The sequence below is a fragment of the Hypanus sabinus genome, chromosome 20, assembly GCF_030144855.1.
Source record: "Hypanus sabinus isolate sHypSab1 chromosome 20, sHypSab1.hap1, whole genome shotgun sequence".
NCBI lineage: Eukaryota > Metazoa > Chordata > Chondrichthyes > Myliobatiformes > Dasyatidae > Hypanus > Hypanus sabinus.
This window is the reverse complement of record NC_082725.1, coordinates 67,645,492-67,669,526: the sequence shown is the minus strand read 5'-3', so window position 1 is coordinate 67,669,526 and position 24,035 is coordinate 67,645,492. Positions and strand designations below refer to the sequence as shown.

Genomic DNA, 24,035 nt, shown 5'->3' with positions numbered 1-24,035 from the left:
TGCCACTTCTCAGCCCAGTTTTGCATCCTATCAATGTCCCGCTGTAACCTCTGACAGCCCTCCACACTATCCACAACACCTCCAACCTTTGTGTCATCAACAAATATACTAACCCCTCCCTCCACTTCCTCATCCAGGTCATTTATAAAAAATCACAAAGAGAAGGGGGCCTCCAAACAGATCCCCGAGGCACACCACTGGTCACAGACTTCCATGCAGAATATGACCTGTCTAAAACCAATCTTTGCCTTTTGTGTGCAAGTCAATTCTGGATCCACAAAGCAATGTCTCCTTGGATCCTATCCCTCCTTACTTTCTCAATAAGCCTTGCATGGGGTACCTTATCAAATGTCTTACTGAAATCCATATACACTACATCTATGGCTCTAGCCTCATCAATGTGTTTAGTCACATCCTCAAAAAAAATTCAATCAGGCTCATAAGGCACGACCTGCTTTTGACAAAGCCATGTTGACTATTCCTAATCATTTTATACCTCTCCAAATGTTCCTAAATCCTGCCTCTCTGGATGTTTTCCATCAATTTGCCAAACATTGAAGTAAGACTCACTGGTCTGTAATTTCCTGGGCTATCTCTACTCCCTTTCTTGAATAAGGGAACAACATCCACAACTCTCCAATCCTCTGGAACAAATTGGAGTACCGAAAAGGAGATGAGAGCCTAATGACACAATATTATGACAACAACCTTTTCATTAATATTAGCAAAACAGTGTTGATCATTGACTTCAGGAAAAGGATGTGCTTTATACATGTTTCCGTTTGCATAAATGGTGTTGAAGTTGAAAGGGCTGAAAGCTTCAACTGTGAACCCACCAATAGCCTGTTTTGATCCAACCATGCTGATGCCTGGGCCAAGGAAGCTCAACAGAGCCCCTACTTTCTCAGAGGTCTAACATTATTTAGCATGTCCACTTTGACCTTTACTGTTGGTGTGGCATGTGCTGTCTGACTGCAGAGAGTTGTGCACATAATTTATCTCATTATGGTAACCAGCCATGGACTCTGACACTTCTAGCTGCCAGTATAATCAAAGGCCCAAGCCACTTCAGACATTCTCTCTTCTGCTGTCTCCCATTGAGCAGAAGCTATAAAAGCCTGAAAGAATGTACCACCAGGTTCAAGGACAGCTTCTGCCCTGCTGCTATAAGACTACTAAATAATAAGATTGACTGTTGGCCTTGCAATCTACCATGTTAGGACTTCGTCTACCTGCATTGCACATTCTCTTTGATCTGTATAAATGATAGGCAAGCAAAGTTTTCACTGTACCTTGGTATATGTGGCAATAATAAACTAATTTGATGATTTATTCCGGCACTCTTAACAGGGAGGGTAATTCTGAGGAAAACTTGCCTGCCTCCTGAAACCAAAGCCAGCATTAAAACACCCAACATTTGGATAGCAATAGCCTAGGAGGAGTCCATAAAGTCGTGCTTGGCAAATCCTTAAAAGTTCTTTGGAGTAACCAAAAAGTAATTGAAGTATAGTATCAGTTATAAAGCTCTTGGATATTTACATGAAGTTGAGAGCCTAGAGCGATATTGGCCAAATGCAGGAAAATGGGACTGGCTGGTTGGGCATGGACTTGATGGGCCTGTATCCATGTGGTATTGCTCTATAACACTGTTACTTGTACTCAACCACAACACTTGCGGCTCAAGTGTAGCTGTTCTATGAGAGTCTGCTTCCCTTTTGTACCTGGAGAAACAACTTTGAAAATGCTACTTGCTCCTACCCTCTGCTGGTACTAGAAACATGTCCTTAGAAAAAAAAATCTCTGAATGTCAATGGTTCCTCTTCTCCCACAGGCACTGTTGTGCCCATGGAGTTCCTTCAGCAGAAAGCCCTTCCTCGTCTTTGCTCTACCTTAGCAACCTCCGAGTATTTTTTTTTTGAATTCCTTTATTTTCCTCTGACATCCTTTTCCTTTGACATCTCACAAAATGTAATTATGTTTATAATGGTAGTTAAATTCTTGGATAAAAAATTAGATTGAATGTTATTTAAGTTAGTGATATTCACTGCTCTTCAGAAAGGTACCCAAATGGTTTTCTTTTAAGTATAAACGTCATCAAAATTCACTCATTTATTCCCCTACAGCTGTCTGATTTTTGCAAAGAAACTTACTAACACTGTTTCTTTTTCTTAGTGGACAAACTGGTTCAGGGAAGACATTTACAATGTTGGGTATGTACACACATTTTAAACACTTGAAAGCTTTCTAGTACGGAAATTGTATGCTTTTACAATGTTTCTGGTATAGAAGTTTCTGTCGTAGTTGGGAAGGTAAATGTGGGAGACGTATTGCAAAGTTGATAAAGGAAACGATCTGTGCTTTACTTGGTGGATGTATTCCATTCAGCACTTCTACATGGATAGAACTTAGAAATAAGAAACGAATGATCAGTTTGCTTCATTTCTATTAAAGGTTCACCAGCAGATGGCAGACGTTTGAGAAGCATATATGTAGACAAAGAACAAAGGTGTAAAAGCAACAAGGTTCCTGTGGGGGATTTTAACTTTCCCATTATTGACTGGGGAATGTGTTGTGAAGAGTTTGGATTCAGTGGAATTTCTGAAGTTAGTAATAGGAAGATGTATGATGAGGTCTGAAATTGAGAGAAGTCTGATTTCAAAAACCTGAAGTCAGACCTGGCAAAGGAGCTTGTGGGTAATATTTCCAATAAGTGGAAGCCTTTTGAAAGGAAATAGTGACAACTCGGGCAAATGTATTCCTGTGAGGATGAAATACAAGCATGGCAAGATTAGGAACCCAGCGGAGTTGATGATGGAATAAGGGAAGCATGTAATTGAAAACAGCAAAGTGCAGTCAGCAATATGGGGAGAGTAGGAAAATAAACAGAAAGTTAGAAGGGCAAAAAGGGAACATGAAATATCATCCAGTCAAGATTGTGGTAAATCCCAGGGCTTTCTATAAATACACTCGCTAGCTACTTTAAAAACAAGAGACTAAAGTTTTTTCAGTTGTATAAAATAAAAGGGAGGTGAGAGTTGATATTGGACCACTGGAAAATTATGCTGGTGAGGTAGAAATGGGGGACAAAGAATTGGCAGATGAACTTAATGAGTACTTTGTGCCTGTCACTGTGAAAGACAATAGCTATGTGCCAGACGTCCGTGAGTATCGGGGAACAGGATGAGTACCATTGCTATTACAAAGGAAAAAGTGCCAGGCAAACTCAAAGGTCTTCAGGTGGATAAGTCACCTGGACCAGATGGACGACATCCAAGAGGCCTGAGAGAGGTTGCTGAAGAGATAATGGATGCATTGGTCATTATCTCAAGAATCACTTGATTCTGGCATGATCCCACAGGACTGAAGATTGTATATGTTACTCCACTCTTTAAGAAAGGAAGAAGACAAAAGAGGAAATTATAGGCCTAACCTCTGGTTGGGAAAGTGTTCCATTTTGGGGTACTTGGAGACTAATTTTAAAATAAGCCAGTCAGCATGGTTTTTGTAAATGGAAATCTTGCCTGACAAATCTGTTTGAATTCTTCAAGGAAGTAACAATCAGGGTGGGCAAAGGAGAGGCAATGGATCTCAATCAGATTTTCAGAAAGTATTTGATAAGGTGCCTCACATGAGGCTGTTTAACAAGATAAAATCCAATGATGCTATTGGAAATATACTGGCATGGATAGAGAAATGGCTGGAAGGGTGCAAGGGGGCCTTTTCTGGTTGGCTCCAGTGACTAGTGGTGTTCCTCAGCCAGTATAGAGACTGCTACTTTCACATTGTTTGTTAATGATTTAGATAAGGGAATTGATGGCTTAGTGGCAAAGTTTGCAGATGATAAAAAGCTAAGTGCAGTGGTAGGTAGTGCTGAGGAAGCAATGTGATTGCAGCAGGACTTGGACAAACTGGAAGAATGAACAAAAAAGGTGGCAGATGGAATACAGCTTTGGAAATGTGATAATGGATTTTGGTAAAAGGAACAATAATGCAGATGAGTATCTAAATGGAGAGAGAGGGTACACTCATCAGAGGTGCAAAGGGAGTTAGGTGTCCTTGTGGAAGACTCCCAGAAGTTTAATTTACAGGTTGAGTCTGTGGTAAAGAAGGCAAATGAAACGTTGGCATTTATTTCAAGGGGAATAGAATATAAAACCAAGGAGATAATGCTGAGGCTTTATACGACATTAATTGGAGTATTGTCAATTGTTTTGGACTTCAAAACAATCCAAAATTGACTATCAGAAAGGATATATTGCCATTGGAGAGGGTCCAGAGGAGGTTCACAAGGATGGTTCTAGGAATGAAGGGGTTAATATATGAGGAGCATTTGGCTTTGGACATGTACTCACTGGAATTTAGAAGAATGCTTGAGCATCTCATTGAAACCTATGGAATATTGAAAGGACTAGATGAGGTGGATGTGGCGAGGATGTTCCTTGTGGTGGAGACACAGCCTCAAAACTGAAAGGTGACCTTTGGGGATGTCACGTGATGACGTAGGATCGAGATGAGGAAATCCAGCTCTCCCGTTTTTAAAAAAATCACAACAAAAAACTGGTAAAGTAATGTTTAAGTGAAGAAAAGTTAGTAAATACACTCTTAAAAACTACTTATAAACTACTCAGGATTGTCTTTAGTCATGTCTTATAAACAGAAACAGAAGAAAACTACTACTTTGAAGACAGCACGAGTTTAAAAAGAAACAAGGCCAACTGTTATGGCGGAGCCTCGAGCTCAGGTTGGACCTCTTCATGGCGAGGTGCATTTCGCATCTGGCGATGCAGAGCAGGAAACTGCGGCAATATCAACAGTTTCTAAAAAGGAGAAACAGGAACTGCACGTGCAAGAAATGGGCATGCACAAACAGGAGCAAATTAAACTACAATTCCCAGCTACGATTGAAAGCGAAAGTGAATCTGAAGCGGAGTCGGATTCTCTGGACGATACAGATGAAGATAAGCAGGGAGAAAAAGAACAGCAGGTAGAGGTTGGAAGTGGAAGATTTCCTGAAGATATAAGAAAAGCCTTGGTGCAAATAATGCATGAATTAAAAGAATTGAAAACATTAAAAGTAATAAAAATGGATATTAAAAATATGAAAATTATGTTTGAAAGTTGTGAAAAAACAGGAGAGAACGGATAAGAAAGTTTAAAAAGTTGGAAGAAATAACGGGAGACACCATGGATAGAGTGAACAAAATGGAAGATAATATCCTTGCTTGGACATCAGAAAGAAAACGGTTGTTGGAAAAAGTGGACGAGCTTGAAAATTTTAGCAGACAATAATAAGATTGTTCGTCTTAAAGAAGGTACAGAGGGAGAAGATTCAATAAAAATTTTTCAAAAATCAATCCTGGAAAATTTGGAAATGGAAGAGGGAAATCAGTTAATTGAAATCAAAAGGGCTCATTGAGCCTTAAGACCAAAATCTCAACAAGATCAAAACCTGCGACCAATCTTGATAAAATGCTTAAGACACCAAGATAAAGAAAGGATCCTGAAGGCAGCTGCCCAATGTGCCAGAAAGAGAAACGGGCCATTGAAGATGGAAGGGAAAGCAGTTCTTTTCTATCCTGACATAAGTTATGACCTTTTGAAGAGAAAGAAGGAATTTAACCCAGTGAAAAAAGTCTTACGGGGAAAAGAGTTATAAATTTACACTGCGCCACCCGGCAGCGCTGATAATTTTTTTGGATGATGATAAAAGATTTTTTACTGATTATCGGAAAGCGGAGGAGCTCACACAAGAACTCCCAAATATTCGCTAGACACAGCTAAGAATCTATGGAAGCGAAATGGATTAAAGATGAAGACTGAGATAGTGAATGGAATTGATGGATATTTAAGGACGGAAGAATTAATAAATATACTCTTAAATATGTGATGGTGGGGGAGAAAGGTAAAAATTTGAGGAATATTAATTGGGAGTAGTGGTATTATTTTTTCTTCTCTTATATATTCTTTCTGTTCGTTATGGGGGAGCTGGGGGAACTTCTGATCAATCGCTACGGGATTCACGTGTGTAATCATGGCGATTGCCATGACCCGTACAACGGAGGGGGGTAATGTGGTTTTTTTCATTCACTACATTAGTATGGGGGTATTTTGTTATCTTTTTCTTAATAATCTATTTTTCTTTTATCTTTCTTTGCCTGGATGATCGGTGGGGGGGGGGGGGGGGGATGACACATAGCAACATGGAGAATTTTAAAAAGATTCCCCAAGATACTATGAGAGTTGAAATATTATGTATTGTTATAGATTGGAATAACCTTGTTAAAAATAATGACTAATTTACTGAACTTTTTAAGTTTTAATGTTAATGAGCTTAATGGAAAAGAAAAAGAATTTTAACATGCATTAAGAAAATGAAAATAGATGCAGATTTTTTACAAGAAACACATTTAACAGAGATAGAACATCAGAAATTAAAGAGAGATTGGGTCGGAAATGTTATTGCATTTTCATTTAATTCAAAGGCAAGGGTAGTTGCAATTTTGGTTAACAAAACTACCAATTAAAATACAAAATTGATTCTGCGGGGAGATACGTGATTATACATTGTCAAATCTTTTCAGAATTATGGACTCTTATGAATATTTATGCACCAAATGAAAATGATGTAAAATTTATACAAAGAGCCTTTTTGAACTTGGCTGACGCACATGATAAAATACTAATAGGTGGAGACTTTAATTTTTGTCTAGACCCAGTTTTAGACAGGTCAACAAAGGTTGTTACAAAATCAAAAGTAGTAAAATTAACTTTATCATTGATGAAAGATTTAAATTTGATTGATATATGGAGAAGAATTAACCCAAGAGAAATAGATTATTCATTTTATTCAAATAGACATAAAACTTATTCAAGGATAGATTTTTTCCTATTATCAGCGAATATTCAAGACAGAGTGAAAAATATGGAATATAAAGCAAGAATATTGTCAGATCATTCCCCCTTGATAATGACAATGATAATGATGGATAAGCAGAAACAGATTTACAGATGAAGATTTAATTCAATATTATTAAAACATCAAGATTTTTGTGATTTTATGAACAAACGGATTCAATTTTTTTTAGATACAAATTCACATTCAGTTGATAAGTTTGTATTATGGGAAGCGATGAAGGCATATTTGAGGCACCAGATAATAAGTTATACTTCTAAAATTAAGAAGGAATATATGGTAGAAATAGATCAATTGGAAAAAGAGATTATAAAATTAGAAAAAGAATCTCAAAGATATATGACAGAAGAAAGACGAAGACAACTTGTTAATAAGAAGCTAGAATATAATACACTTCAGACATACCGAACAGAAAAAGCAATTATGAGAACTAAACAGAGAAATTACAAACTAGGTGAAAAATCACACAAGATTCCTGCTTGGCAGTTAAAAACTGATCAGGCTTTCAAAATGATAAATGCAATTAGAACAAGTAAATAAAATTACTTATAGACCTTTAGAAATTAATGAAACTTTTAAAAGTTTTTATTCTAACTTATATCAATCAGAATCACAAAATGATGTTGTTGAGATAGAAAGGTTTCTATCACAAATAACTCCCAAAATTGAATTCGGAAGAACAGAAGGGATTAGATATGCCTTTTACATTAAAAGAGGACGAAGAAGCTTTAGGATCACTTCAGAGTAATAAATCTCCAGGAGAAGATGGTTTTCCACCTGAATTTTATAAAAAGTTTAAAGATTTATTAATTTCTCCTTTTATGGAGTTAATACATCAGGCGGAAAGAACACATAAACTTCCAGAATCTTTTTTGACAGCGATTTTAATAGTATTGCCAAAAAAAGAGATATTTTAAAGCCGGCATCATGTAGGCCTATTTCTTTGTTGAACACAGACTATAAATTAATAGCAAAGATTTTATCTAATAGATTATTTAAATACTTACTAAAATTAATACATAAGGATCAAACTGGATTTAATTAAAAACAGACAATCGGCAGATAATTTAACTTGGTTACTTAGCATAATTCATCTGGCACAAAAGAGGGAGGAAATGAGTGTAGCAGTTGCTTTGGATGCAGAAAAAGCATTTGATAGATTGGAATGGGATTTTTTAATTAAGGTATTGGAAAAATATGGATTAGGAGTATCTTTTATAAATTGGATTAAAACCTTAACTACTAGTCCCAAAGCTAAACTAATGACAAATGGCCAAATTTCAACATCATTTCAGTTAACAAGGTCAACTAGACAAGGTTGTCCATTATCACCTGCTTTATTTGTATTGGTGATAGAACCATTAGCTGAATTAATTAGAACTGACTCAGATATTATGGGTTTCAGAATTAATCAGGAGGAATATAAGATTAACCTATTTGCTGATGATATTCTGATCTATCTAACAAACCCATTGTACTCGTTGCGTAAATTATCTTCTAGATTGGAAGAATATGGGAAAATATCAGGGTATAAAGTAAATTGGGATAAAAGTGAAATTTTACCCCTTACTAAAGGAGATTATAATCAATGTCGACTAATAACTCAATTTAGATGGCCGATAAATGGTATAAAGTATTTTAGGTATAAGAGTTGACAACGATATAAAGAATTTATATAAATTAAATTATTTGCCATTATTGAAAAAAATTCGAGAAGATCTTGATAAATGGATGATGTTACCAATAACATTAGTAGGTAGAGTCAATGCTGTAAAAATGAATATATTCCCTAGATTACAATATTTATTCCAAACACTACCAAGACAATTACTGCAGAAGTTTTTTCAAGAACTAAATAAATGCGTGAGGAAATTCCTTTGGAAAGGTAAGATGTCAAGAATATCGTTGGAAAAATTGACATGGAAATTTGACCTAGGAGGGTTACAATTACCAAACTATAAGAATTATTATAAAGCAAATCAACTTAGATTTATTGCATCTTTTTTCAATGGATTAGAATAGAATTAGATAAAATAGGAGAAAATATACCAGAAGATTTTATATCTAAATGGATATGGGTAAAGAAAGAATCCCTTATATTAAAACATTTGATTGATCTATGGAATAAGATAAATGTTGATAATAAGATAAAGAAATCTTTATTAGCAAAGAGACCTCTAATTCAGAATAGACTTATTCCTTTTACAATGGATAACCAACTCTTATATAGCTGGTTTCAAAAAGGGATTAGACATATAGGAGATTGTTTTGAAGGAGGTATATTAATGTCACTTGATCAATTAAAGAATAAATATAAAATATCAAATAATACTCTTTTCGGTTATTTCCAATTAAGGGCTTATTTAAGAGAGAAACTGGGTCAAACAATGTTAATGCTGAAACCTAATGAAATAGAAACTTTAATTCAAAAAGGAGAAATTTAAAAATTTACTACTTGTATGTATAATTTGATTCAAAAACAGACAATTAAACAAGCAATTCATTAGTCAAGACAAAAATGGGAAACTGATTTGAATATTAAAATTGATGAAACAAGTTGGTCAAGACTATGCCTTGATAGTATGACAGATACAACAAATGTCCGACTTAGATTAGTAGAATACAATTATTTTACATCAATTATATATTACACCACAAAAAATAAATAGATTAAACCCAAATTTATCTGATCAATGTTTTCGATGTAATCAAGAAACTGGTACTTTTTTACATTCTACTTGCTCTCGTTTTAAAAATTCAACCTTTTAGGACAAATTAAGAGTTTTATTGGAACACAACTCCCACATAACCCAATATTATTTTTACTAGGTGATATTGAAGGGATAAAACCAAAACCTAAATTGAACAAATATCAGAAAGAATTCATAAAAATTGCATTGGCAGTAGCCAAGAAAGCTATTGCAGTTACTTGGAAATCGGATTCGTACTTAAGTATAGATCGTTGGAAGAATGAAATTTTTAGCTGTATTTCACTTGAAAAAATTACTTATAATTTAAGAGATAAATATGACATATTTCTGAAAATTTGGCACCCTTATTTACAAAAGATAGGATTAAATATATAGGTGCTCTGAAGATAAAGTTATTGGTTATCTAGGGAAAGAAATAAATATATATATTAAAGTTATTTTGAATTCCATGGAGCATGTGGGGATCTTCCAGGCAGTCTTTTTTTTATATAGGACATGTAAGGGGGAAAGGGTTAAGGGGAGGGGGAAGGGTTGATATTATTCACTATTTTCTATCTTATGTATCCTATTTAATAATTTTTTTTAAAGTGACCTTATTAGAACGGCAATAAAAAGGAATTTTTTTTAGTCAAAGAGTGGTGTATTGGTGAAATGCTCAGACATAGACTGCAGTGGAGGCCAAATCCATGGGTATATTCAAAGCTGGTTGATAGGTATCAAGGGATACGGTGAGAGGGCAGAATTTGCTGATGATGCAGCCATTGTTGGTAGAATCTCAGGCGGTGACGAGAGGGTGTACAGGAGTGAGATATACCAACTAGTGGAATGGTGCAGTAGCAGCAACCTGGCACTAAACGTCAGTAAGACGAAAGAGCTGATTGTGGACTTCAAGAAGGGTAAAACGAAGGAACACATACCAATCCTCATAGAGGGATCAAAAGTGGACAGGGTGAGCAATTAAGTTCCTGGGTGTCAAGATCTCTGAGGATCTAACCTGGTCCCAACATATCGATGTAATTATCAAGAAGACGAGACAGTGGCTATATTAGGAGTTTGAAGAGATTTGGCATGTCAACAAATACACTCAAAAACTTCTATAGTTGTACTGTGGAGAGCATTTTGACAGGCTGCATCACTGTCTGGTATGGAGGGGCTACTGCACAGGACCGAAAGAAGCTGAGAGGGTTGTAAATCTAGTCAGCTCCATCTTGGGTACTATCCTACAAAATACCCAGAACATCCTTAGGGAGTGGTGACTCAGAAAGGCAGCATCCATTATTAAGGACCTCCAGCACCCAGGGCATGCCCTTTTCTCTCTGTTACCATCAGGTAGGAAATACAGAAGCCTGAAGGCACACACTCAGTGATTCAGGAACAACTTCTTCCCCTCTGCCATCCAATTCCTAAATGAAAGTTAGAGCTTTGGACACTACCTCACTTTTTTTTAATATCCAGTATTTCTGTTTTTGCACATTTAAAAAAAAATCTCTTCAATACACATAATTGAATTGCTTGTTTTATTATGTTTTATTTTATTTATTACTTTTTATTCTATTTTTTCTCTCTGCTAGATTATGTATTACACTGAACTGTTGCTGCTAAGATGACAAATTTCACTTCACATGCCGGTGATAATAAACCTGATTCTGATTCTATATGGGATCCAGAATCAGCCATGATAAAATGGCGGAACAGACTCGATGAGCTGAATAGCCTGATTCTCTTCCTTTGTCCTATGGTCTTTAATAGGTACACATGTACACTTGGTTGATTATACAAAGATCTAATCAGACAATCATGTGGCAGCAATTGAATTGACTATTTCTTGCACCCTTCACATTAATGAATAAAAAATTTTTGTTATGCTTCCATCTGAATGTGCAATTTATAGTCATTTGTAATGAACATTATGTACAACAGGACAGTCAATATAGCATAGAAATACAATTGTATTAGCGGGAATTAATCAGTCTGTTGGCTTGGTGGAATAAGCTGTCCCAGAGCCTGTTGGTCCTGGCTTTAATGCTACGGTACCATTTCCTGAATGGTAGCAGCAGAAACAGTTTGTGGTTGTGGTGACTCAGGTTCCCAATGATTCTTCAAAACTTTTTCACACACCTGTCTCTGTAAATGTCCTGAATAGTGGGAAGTTCACATCTACAGATGTGCTGGGCTGTCCACACCACTTTCTGCGGAGTTCTGCGATTGAGGGAAGTACAGTTCCCAAACCAGGCAGTAATGTGGCCAGTCAGGATGCTCTCAATTGTGTTCCTGTAAGAGAAAAAAAATCCTTGGGATTTAGATCATAAGACATAGGAGCAGAATTGGACCATCTAGCCCATGGCGTTTACTCCGCCATTTCATCATAGCTGATCCTTGATCCCATCCAACCACATCCTCATCACGAAAGTCTTTCCAGTCCTGTAGCATAGAGACTGATTGGTCAGACCAGCGGTGGACAGTTTTAACTATGGTCGCCTGTTGTTTCAGCTTCTGCCTGTACATCAGCAGAAGCAAGATGGAGACTTCCCAAATGGTGGGTGGAGGAGCACTTTGTGAATGCTGCAGAAGGGAGAGGAGGTGTGGTCAAGTATGCTATCTCCCCATGTGCTCACCTGGATGTGTTAACAAAACTTTGCAGAGACTTTTGACAGCTATGCTCTATTAAAGTCTCCGGCGACGATGAAGGCAGCCCTGAGTGTACAGGCTCCGGGGTGCTGATGGTCTCATACAGTTCCTGGGCAGCCAGAAAGATCTATACTCCAGATCCGGGGAACAGAAGGATTTGAGGGCATGCACGTTCTGGGGGTCACATCAAGCGTTGTTGACCATGAAGCATACCCCTCCTCCTTTTCTCTTCCCAGTGAGGTTTCTTGACCTGCTTGCCTGGAACAGGGAGATGGCATGATCTGGTATCTCCTCTGTCAGCCAGATCTGCACTAAGCACAAACCATTAGATTCCTTTGTTACCTGCTGATAGGAGATTCAATTCTGGCTCTCAATTCACACAGCTTGTTGTTCAGGGGCTGAACGTTAGCCAGTGGTATGGTCAGGAGTGGTGACTATTAGCATGCTGTCTCAACCTCACCAGGATGCTGGCACTCCTCCCTTGCCTATGGTGCCACTTATGAGGTAGTGGCGGTGTAATAAATGAGCCTCCCATGGATCGATTAAGTAGGGGTTCCCGGTGTAGAAAAGGTGGCACGTTGTGGGTAAAAGCAGTCTTCCCAATGTTTGGCAGAGTCAGTCAATCATATATGATACTGTCAACTGCTTGAACAAGAAGTGGCGAAGGAAATGCAGAAATTAGCAGTACACTGTAAAGTTGGTATGGAGCTTGCAACATAGATAGACAGATACTTTATTCATCCCCAAGGGGAAATTCAACATTTTTCCAGTGTCCCATACACTTATTGTAGCAAAACTAATTACATACAGTATTTAACTCAGTATAATATGATATGCATCTAAAATCACCCTCCCAAAAAGCATTAATAAATAGCTTTTAAAAAATTCTTAAATAGTTTACTAAACTGCATTGAGTGGTAACTTAAGCTCAGTCCTAACCCCGTCACTTAACATGTCTTGCCCCTGGTGGTTGAATTGTAGAGCCGAATGGCGTTGGGGAGTAATGATCTCTTCATCCTGTCTGAGGAGCATTGCATTGACAGCAACCTGCCGCTGAAGCTGCTTCTCTGTCTCTGGATGGTGCTGTGCAGAGGATGTTCAGGGTTTTCCATGATTGACCGTAGCCTACTCAGTGCCCTCCGCTCTGCCACCGATGTCATACTCTCCAGTTCTGTGCCCACGACAGAGCCCACCTTCCTTACCAGCTTATTAAGACGTGAGGCGTCCCTCTTCTTAATGCTGCCTCCCCAGCACGCCACCACAAAGAGGGCGCTCTCCACAACTGACCGATAGAACATCTTCAGCATCTCACTACAAACATTGAATGACGCCAGCCTTCTGAGGAAGTACAGTCGACTCTGCTACCATATGCGGCGCTATCTTGGAGAAAGATGCAACCCAATGCATCAAAACATGCAGCCAGGATCAGAATGTTAATTTCTCCATACCAAACATCAGAATGGGGAAGAAATGTGATCCATGACTTTGCTCGTGGTATGATTTTTGGTGCCAGACAGGGTGATTCGAGCATCTCAGAAAGTGCTGATCTCATTTTTCCATACAGCAGTCTCTGGAGTTTACAGAGAATTGTCTGAAAACATAAACACCCAATGAGCAACAGTTCTGGGTGGAAATGTCTTGTTGAAAGAGGTCAGAGGAGAATGGCCTGACTGGTTCAAGTTGACAGTAACTCAAATAACGGTGCATTACAGTTGTATGCAAAACAGCATCTATGATCACATAATATGTCAAACCTGGAAATAATGCTTTACTGAAGACCATGAACATAATGTACACTCAGAGGCCACTTTACTAGATACAGAAGGTAACTAGTAAAATGGCCAATGAGTGTGTATTAATTGCAAGAGTAACCAGGGTAAGAATAACTTGGGAACTACAGAGAGAATCTGTGGGTGGAGATGGGGCATGTAGACAGTTGTCTAGATGAAAACAGATGAGAAATATTTATTAAGGAGAAAAATCTTTGAGAAGAGGAGTTCCAGAGAGAAGGATGGTGATGTTCTTGAGTGTTGGGAAGGGAGGTGGGGTGCTAGATGTCTTGAGATACACAAAGATGTACAGATGCCCAGGACCTGAGAGACGTAATGGAGATCGTTAGTCACTGGTGAAGTACTGGATGACTGGAAGTTGGTAAACCTGCTTGTTGTGCTAGGCAAATGAAGCAATGATAACCCATGTAACTGTGGGTCAGTAATCTGGTAGGGAAACTACTTGTCAAATTTCTAAGGTGGGGCACTTATCTTACTTAGCTGCACTAAGAAAGGTTGAGAATGATTAGGACAGTCAGCATAACTTTATTCCTGGAAATCTTGTCTTATAAATTGTGACTTTTTTTGATGTAGTAACTAAGCATTATTGATGATGGCGGTGTGATGATGTCTACACGGATTTTAAAGCCTTTGACGAGATCACAGAAGGTTCAGGATAAATCCAAAATTGGTTTGGTGATTGGCAGAAGGTGGTGGATGGATACTTTTATGAAGGGAAGTCTGATCAAAACTGTCCCATGAGAATTGTTTGTAGGACTTGGATATGAATGTATGTGGTGTGACAAGTTAAATATAAAAATTGATGATGTAGGCAGCAAGAAAGATCTCTTAAGGCTACAGAAAGATGTCAATCATCTGGAAAGCTGTTGGTGCAATGGCAAATAGAACTAAATTCTGGCAAATGCAAGCGGATGCACTTTGGGAAGTCCAGCTAGGGTTGGACATAAAAAAAAATTGGTGGGACCCTAGACAGTATGGATGAATAGAGGGACTTGGGATACAACTCCATGGATCCTTTAAAGTTTCAGCATAGGTGGATGTGGTGGCCGAGAAGGTAAATGGATGCTTGTTTTTATTCCCTTAGCATAGTGTTTAAGGCCGTTATAGGTGTAGGCTCTTGCCTGAATTATTGTGTGTAGTTCTGATCCCACCGCTATGTGGATGATATGGTTGTGCTGAATAATTTGAAGAAATGGCTCATCAGGATTGGAGTATTACAGTTGTAGCGAGGGACTGGGGCCACTAGACTGCAGCTGTTGGAATCTGGGGCAACTAACAATCTGTTGGAAGGACTTGGCAGTTCAAGCAGCAGATGTAGTAAAGAAAGAATTGTCATCCTGTTGCAGGATTTTGACCAGAAATGTCAATTTCTTTCCCACCCTTGATGCTGGTGACTAACTAAAATTCCTCCAGACTGTTTGTTATTCCAGGTATGTTCTCCCTGGAGTGGAGGAGGCTGAGGGAGATCTGATAGGAGTGAGGACCCCATTGTGGGGATTTTAAAGATAAGAGTATAGGTATAAGTTGAGAGGTTTAGAGGGAAGCTGAGGATGAAATTTTTCACGGGGTAAATGGGAGCTGAAGTGCTTTGCCTGAAGAGATGGAGATAGTTACAGACATTTGAGATTGGGTAGATGGGCAAGAGGTTTGTCATGGATGTGCTGAGCTGAGGGTCTTGTTTCTTTTCTGTATTACTGTTGTAATCCCTATACCACTGGGAAATCACAAACGAGAAAATCTGTAGATGCTGTAAATCTGAGCAACACACACAAAATGCTGGAGGAACTCCATGGAAAAAAGTACAGTTGACGTTTCAGTTCAATACAGGTTTCAAATTAACTCTTGGGTATGTTGCATATAAGTCGACCCATCAACAAATTGAAAGGGACAATTTGATTTGGAAGGTATAAATATTATGTTTTATTAATATATTTTGCATATTATCAGTACTTGAGGTATAAATATGTAGAAATATTGATGTGAGCAGTGGACTTAATAAACCAGTTTATTACTATAGTTTTTCTGTACTTTAAATCAGAGCTCACTACGATTATTAATCATGCTTCTGTACTGCTAGTTTTTAGTCATACTTAAATGTAGAGAAAGCATTAATGTCAGTTGTGATTTTGATAGTCTGTGATGAGATGCAGATGTAGGATCTTAACCTCAATTATTTCTGTGTGAGTTTACTAGCCGGTTCCTGCCATTCTATGAAAAGGTTGATCAGATTTTCTTTTACAATGTTATTTGGTCCTCCTTGGTCAGCTTCCTTGGGTTTGATGAAGATTGGAATTTGTTATAGTGAACTGAAAGTGAAGCTTTGCTTTGCATCCTTGATCTGTAAAAAAGTAAATTGTGATTCTAAAGCCCTATGCTGTGTTGCCAAATTATCTCCTGCATTTAATCTTTGGAAACTTGCTTGCTCTGTCTGTATTCTCAAATTTTCAATGATCAACTTTTATGATATTCATTATGAAAATATGTGTTGACAGGTCCCTCTAAATCTGACAACTTCACTCACAATCTGAGGGGAATAATCCCTCGCAGCCTTGAATACCTATTTTACTTGATCAATCGTGAAAAGGAAAAGGTATTTTTTATTTTTGTGCTTTTCAAATTTTTTCATTGTAAAAATAATTGCATTATTTTACAATTCATTACAGTAGCACTGTAGCATAGTGGTTAGTGCAATTGCTTTGCAGTGCCAGTTATCACTATTTGGGGTTCAATTCCTACTGCTGCTCCAAGGAGTCTGTACGTTACCTCTGTGACTGCATAGGATTTCTCCGGGTGCTCCAGTTTCCTCCCGCATTTCAAAGATGTAAGGTTCGGGTTAGTAGGTTGCAGACATGACGTGTCGCTGCCCGGGCGTGCAACACTAGCAGGCTTCTGCCAGCACAGTCTTTCAATTCTGTTGGCCGTTGAGGCAAAACAAGACATTTCACTGTACATTTCGGTGTTTTGATGTGACAAACAAAACTAATCTTTAAAATTGAGCGTCGTTTTGCGGGCAGCAGAGTGAGCCAGGAACAGAGTGAAGGCTTAAGGGCCTGGGCTCAACGGGCTTAGGCGGAAACGGGCGAGGCAAGGTAGGTTTAGTTTTTGATTTTTCCTGTTATTTGAGGAAAGGGGAAGTATGAGTGTGAGGGCAGCTTGTTGTTCTCGGTGTCGGATGTGGGAGGTCCTGGGGTCTCCTAGCCTCCCGGACGTCTACATCTGCGCCAGGTGTGCCGAGCTGCAGCTCCTAAGGGACTGTGTTAGGGAACTGGAGCTGCAGCTCAATGACCTTCGTCTGGTCAGGGAGAGTGAGGAGGTGATAGAGAGGAATTACAGGCAGGTGGTCACACTGGGGCCACGGGAGGCAGACAAGTGGGTCACGGTTAGGATGGGGAAGGGGAAGAGTCAGGAAGAGTACCCCAGTGGCTGTACCCCTTGACAATAAGAACTCCTGTTTGAGTACTGTTGGGGGGGACACCCTACCTGGGGGAAGCAGCAGTGGCCGTGCCTCCGGCACAGAGTCCAGCCCTGTGACTCAGAAGGGTAGGGAAAGGAAGAGGAAGGCAGTAGTAATAGGGGACTCGATAGGGGGTCAGACAGGCGATTCTGTGGACGCGATCAGGAGACCCGGATGGTAGTTTGCCTCCCTGGTGCCAGGGTCTGGGATGTTTCTGATCGCGTCCACGATATCCTGAAGCGGGAGGGTGAGGAGCCAGAGGTCGTGGTACATATAGGTACCAATGACATAGGTAGGAAAGGGGAAGAGGTCCTGAAAGGAGAATATAGGGAGTTAGGAAGGCAGTTGAGAAGAAGGACGGCAAAGGTAGTAATCTCGGGATTACTGTCTTTGTCACGTGACAGTGAGAGTAGGAGTGGAATGAGGTGGAGGATAAATGTGTGGCTGAGGGATTGGAGCAGGAGGCAGGGATTCAAGTTTCTGGATCATTGGGACCTCTTTTGGGGCAGGTGTGACTTGTACAAAAAGGACGGGTTACACTTGAATCCTAGGGGGACCAATATCCTGGCGGGAAGATTTGCGAAGGCTACTGGGGAAACTTTAAACTAGAATGGTTGGGGGGTGGGAATCAAATTGAAGAGACTAGGAGAGAAAAGGTTAGTTCACAAATAGAGAAAGCTGGTAGACAGTGTGTGAGGGAGGATAGGCAGGTGAAAGAGAAGGGGAGCGCTCAGACCAAAAATGTTGGGGAGAAGGAAGAAAAAGATAATAAAGTTGTTTGCACCATTAAGGATAAACAGAGAGTAAGAGGTGGAGAGTTTCTTAAATGTATCTATTTTAATGCTAGGAGCATTGTAAGTTAGGTGGATGAGCTTAGAGCATGGATTGATACCTGGAAATATGATGATGTAGCTATTAGTGAAACATGGTTGCAGGAGGGTTGTGATTGGCAACTAAATATTCCTGGATTTCGTTGCTTCAGGTGTGATAGAATCAGAGGGGCAAGAGGGGGAGGTGTTGCATTGCTTGTCAGAGAAAATATTACAGCGGTGCTTTAGCAGGATAGATTAGAAGGCTCGTCTAGGAAGGCTATTTGGGTGGAATTGAGGAATGGGAAAGGTGTATGTAACTCCCTGGGTCGCCTCAGGCTCGCTCAGCTCGTTCCCGTCTAGGGGGAGCAGCCTTCAGCCCGGCCAAACTGGGTAATCAGCTGGTGTGGATGCTGTGTGATGTCCCCGCCTCGCCCAAAAACAGACAGCACACCATATGCGATTAAATGAGTACAATTTATAAAGGTTACTATAACTAAGTGATTAATAACGATACAGTATATATGAAGAGAAAATTAAAGAAAAGGCGCCAAACTTATCAAAGTCCAAACCACTTCGTGCACAACCGTTGGAGCTCAATTACTGAAGTCTTCTGGCCACCATTCGATCCCCTCCGAACTCCTCGACTCGCAGCTCAGGACCCTCCGAACTCCTCGACTCGCAGCTCAGGACCCTCCGAACTCCTCGACTCTCCAAACAGCTCAGGACCCTCCGAGTGGTCAACCAAGCACATCTAGCTTCAACCCCCCCCCCTCCTCGGAGAATCTCCCGGCCTCGGACCCCCCTTTGGGGTCCGATCCTCGCCCAGCTTAGAGCATTGCGTCCTCTCTCTCGACCCCCTCGCGCCGATCTGCCCAAAAGCCCGTCAACAAAAGCTTACAGACTCAGAAGAAAGAAAATTAATCCCCATTTGGTTTACAAAGGAATACCATTCTCGTTATCAGTAAATTAGCATTCCTGCTAGTTAACAAAAAGAAGAAACCCTCTTTACATGTAGTAACACTTATAGGGGTGTATTATAGACAACCTAATGGGGAGAGAGAATTGGAGGAGCAAATTTATAAGGAGATAGCAGATATTTGTTTTAAGCACAAGGTTGTGATTGTGGGAGATATTAATTTTCCACAGATAGACTGGGAAGCCCATACTGTTAAAGGGCTGGATGGATTGGAGTTTGTAAAATATGTGCAGGATAGTTTTTTGCAGCAATACATAGAGGTATCATCTAGAGAAGGGGCAGTGTTGGATCTCCTGTTAGGGAATGAGATAGGTCAGGTGATGGAGGTATGTATTGGGGAGCACTTCGGGTCCAGTGATCACAATGCCATTAGTTTCAATATAATTATGGAGAAGGATAGGACTGGACCCAGTATTGAGATTTTTGATTGGAGAAAGGCTAACTTTGAGGAGATGCGAAAGGATTTAGAAGGACTGGATTGGGACAATTTGTTTTATGGGAAGGATGTAATAGAGAAATGGAGGTCATTTAAAGGTGAAATTTTGAAGGTACAGAATCTTTATGTTCCTGTTAGGTTGAAAGGAAAGGTTAAAAGTTTGAGAGAGCCATGATTTTCAAGGGATATCTCAGAAAAAGAGAGATATCTACAATAAATACAGGCAGCATGGAGTAAATGCGGTGCTCGAGGAATATAAAGAATGTAAAAAGAATCTTAAGAAAGAAATTAGAAAAGCTTAAAGAAGATATGAGGTTGCTTTGGTAAAAAAAATAAATCCAAAGGGTTTCTACGGTTATATTAATAGCAAAAGGATAGTGAGGGATAAAATTGGTCCCTTGGAGAATCAGAGTGGACAGCTATGTGTGGAGCCAAAAGAGATGGGGAAGATTTTGAACAATTTCTTTTTTTTGGTATTCACTAAGGAGAAGGATATTGAATTATGTAAGGTAAGGGAAACAAGTAGGGTAGTTATGGAAACTATGATGATTAAAGAAGAGGAAGTATTGGTGCTTTTAAAGAATATATAAAAGTAGATAAGTCTCCGGGTCCTGACAGGATATTCCCTGGGACCTTGAGGGAAGTTAGCGTAGAAATAGCAGGGGCTCTGACAGAAATATTTCAAATATCATTAGAAACGGGGATGGTGCCGGAGGATTGGTGTAATGCTCATGCGGTTCCATTGTTTAAAAAGGATTCTCAGAGTAAACCTAGCTATTATCGGCCTGTAAGTTTGATGTCAGTGGTGGGTAAATTAATGGAAAGTATTCTTAGAGAAGGTATATATAACAATCTGGATAGACAGGGTCTGATTAGGAACAGTCAACATGGATTTGTGTATGGAAGGTCATGTTTGACAAATCTTATTGAATTTTTTGAAGAGGTTACGAGGAAAATTGACGAGGGTAAAGCAGTGGATGTTGTCTATGTGGACATCAGTAAGGCCTTTGACAAGGTTCCATAAGGAAGGTTAGTTAGGAAGCTTCAATCGTTAGGTATTAATATTGAAGTAGTAAAATGGATTCAACAGTGGCTGGATGGGAGATGCCAGAGAGTAGTTTTGGATAACTGTTTGTTGGGTTGGAGGCCGGTGACTAGTGGTGTGCCTCAGAGATCTGTACTGAGTCCAATGTTTGTTTGTCATATAATTAATGATCTGGATGATGGGGTGGTAAATTGGATTAGTAAGTATGCAGATGATACTAAGATAGGTGGCGTTGTGGATAATGAAGAAGGTTTTCAAAGCTTGCAGAGAGATTTAGGCCAGTTAGAAGAGTGGGCTGAACGATGGCAGATGGAGCTTAATGCTGATAAGTGTGAGGTGCTACATTTTGGTAGGACTAATCAAAATAGGACATACATGGTAAATGGTAGGGCATTGAGGAATGCAGTAGAGCAGTGATCTAGGAATAATGGTGCATAGTTCTCTGAAGGTGGAATCTCATGTGGATAGGGTGGTGAAGAAAGCTTTTGGTATGCTGGCCTTTATAAATCAGAGCATTGAGTATAGGAGTTGGGATGTAATGTTAAAATTGTACAAGGCATTGGTAAGGCTGAATTTGGAGTATTGTGTACAGTTCTGGTCACCGAATTATAGGAAAGATGTCAACAAAATAGAGAGAGAACAGAGGAGATTTACTAGAATGTTACCTGGGTTTCAGCACTGAAGTTACAGAGAAAGGTTGAACAAGTTTGGTCTTTATTCTTTGGAGCATAAAAGGTTGATGGGGAACTTGATAGAGGTATTTAAAATGATGAGGGGGATAGATAGAGTTGACGTGGATAGGCTTTTTCCATTGAGAGTAGGGGAGATTCAAACAAGAGGACATGAGTTGAGAGTTTAGGGGTAACACAAAGGGGAACTTCTTTACTCAGAGTGGCAGTTGTGTGGAATGAGCTTCCAGTAGAAGTGGTAGAGACAGGTTTGATTTTGTCATTTAAAAAAAAATTGGATAGGTATATGGACAGGAAAGGAATGGAGGGTTATGGGCTGGGCAGGTCAGTGGGACTAAGTGAGAGTAAGCGTTCGGCACAGACTAGAAGGGCCGAGATGGCCTGTTTCCGTGCTGTAATTGTTATATGGTTATATTAGATTTAATCAGTTCACACAGTGAATTTGCATGACTTGTATGATTGCTTGGTTAATCTATCCTGTGATCTGGGGAAAGAATATTGTGAGCCCCAGGAAAGTTCAGTTTGAACAAAAAGAATAAGTGAACAGTTCATCTTTCTGAAGGTTCATCTGTACTGAGTGAATTACAATTTTACCTAGAACTAGAGTGATAGAACATCACAGCCAAATGTGTGCATAGCTTTCTATTACAAAGATGAGTGAGCTTCAGTGGAGTCAGGCTGACAAACTTTGACATTTGAAGTATATCTGTTTAACAGGGTGGAGGAACAAGAAGCTTTCTGTGCAAGTGCTCCTTCATTGAGATATACAACGAGCAAATATTTGACCTTTTAGATGCTGCTTCATCTGGTCTGTTTCTTCGAGAAAGCATAAAAACTGGAGTTTTTTTAGAAGGAGTGATTGAACAGGTTGTTACATCAGCAGCTGAAGCCTATCAGGTAATTTAGTGTCATTTACCCTGCATGTTGTAAGCAAGAAACTATTTGTTTCAGCAGTTTTCATATACTGTAGCAAATCCTTCTGCTGTGTTTCATAATATAGGCCAGGTCATGTGCTGAAGAGGGTTTTATATTGTGAACATTTTCTGTTCAAAGGGGGGATTATTGTGAAATATCCAATCAATTTTAATATACCAACCTCTATAGTGAAATGTGCAACAAAATTATGTTCTCATTCACATTTTTTAAAAATTTTGTTTTGACATCAGTCCATTGTTATTTGAGTGTTTCTCAACAGTTCTTGAAATGCTTGGGTCTTTTAAGCTCAAATTTGACTATTCCATACAAATTGGATTAACTAAAATGGCATTAAAGTTAATTGACCTATTTGCAACCCACAGATTACTAACAAGGATACAGTAAGTCAAAACAAGTGCCCAGATAAGAAGAAAATTATGGGGGTGGTGGATAGTGGTGTGGGAAAGAAATAAAATATTTAAAATTCTCAACAGGTGTTGTCTATGGGATGGAGAAATCGAAGTGTAGCATCTACTTCAATGAATCGAGAGTCATCACGATCCCACGCTGTCTTTACACTTGCTATAGAGTCAAAGGAAAAGATTAACTCTCTGGTTAGCATTCGAATGTCACGGCTGAACCTCGTTGATTTAGCAGGATCAGAACGACAGAAAGATACACAAGCTGAAGGGCTGCGATTAAAGGTAATGACAGTTTGGTGTCTATAATTGAGAAATCAATAAATATCTGTATAATTGAAGCTTTTAAGAATTAAAAAAATGTGCAGCCACAATAGCTAATCGTGCATTAGAAGTTCTTTGTTTTTCACTTTTGCTAAAGAATTTTTCCAATTACTGAGATTTTGTTGATGTGATCCTATCTAATGTGAGCCAATGGCACCTACTGCTCTGGTCCATGTCCCTCCCTCCCTGCATATTCATTAGCCTCTTAAATGGATCTATTGTATCTGCCGGCACTTGCCTCTGTACCTTAAATGCATGCCCTCTATTACTGCACAATTTGATCTCTGCTATCTACAGTATGCCTAATTTTATGAACTACTTCTTGTACCACATGCCTCCTTAATCCAGGCAGCATCCTGGTAAGCCTTTTCTATTAAACCCTCTTCAAAGTTTCCACATCCTTAATAATGGTGACCAGAGTTGAATGCAACACTCCATATGTGGCTTAACCAGAGTTTTTTAAAGCTGCCATATCTCTTATGGACTCTTAAGCACAATGTCTTGATCAATAAAGGCAAGCATATCATGCACCACTCTTTTTCAACCTACCATTAACTGGGTATTTTCCTTTAGCATTTGATCTCCCAGAGCGCAACGGCTGATATTTGATTGGATTCAATTTCATCTGCAATTTTTCCACTCATTTGTATCTCACTGTATCCTTTGGCAAACTTCCACACTACCCACAATGTTGCCAGTAAGTTTGCTGACCCACCCATTCACATTTTCATCAAAGCCATTATGTGCATATGTATATGACAGAGAACAGATGTCCCACTATGAATCTTCCAGATCCCCATAGATTACCAGGAGCCACGGATCTCCAGTCAGAATAACTTCCCAATGACCATTATCCTTTGTCTTTTACAGCGAGGTAGATTCTGATCCAAATGGCCGAGTTGCTATGAATCCGTTTCACTGTT

The 24,035-nt window shown here is 39.2% G+C and overlaps 1 protein-coding gene across 1 annotated transcript in view; it reads left to right on the top strand.

The window, feature by feature from the left end:
• kif15 (kinesin family member 15) overlaps window positions 1-24,035 on the top strand; it is a 186,170-nt gene that overhangs the window by 38,865 nt on the left and 123,270 nt on the right. Inside the window, exons 5-8 of the mRNA XM_059945706.1 lie at window positions 2,173-2,210; window positions 16,535-16,632; window positions 22,172-22,351; window positions 22,864-23,073. Of these exons, the coding sequence (XP_059801689.1) occupies window positions 2,173-2,210; window positions 16,535-16,632; window positions 22,172-22,351; window positions 22,864-23,073 (526 nt within the window). The remainder of the gene's footprint in view (window positions 1-2,172; window positions 2,211-16,534; window positions 16,633-22,171; window positions 22,352-22,863; window positions 23,074-24,035) is intronic.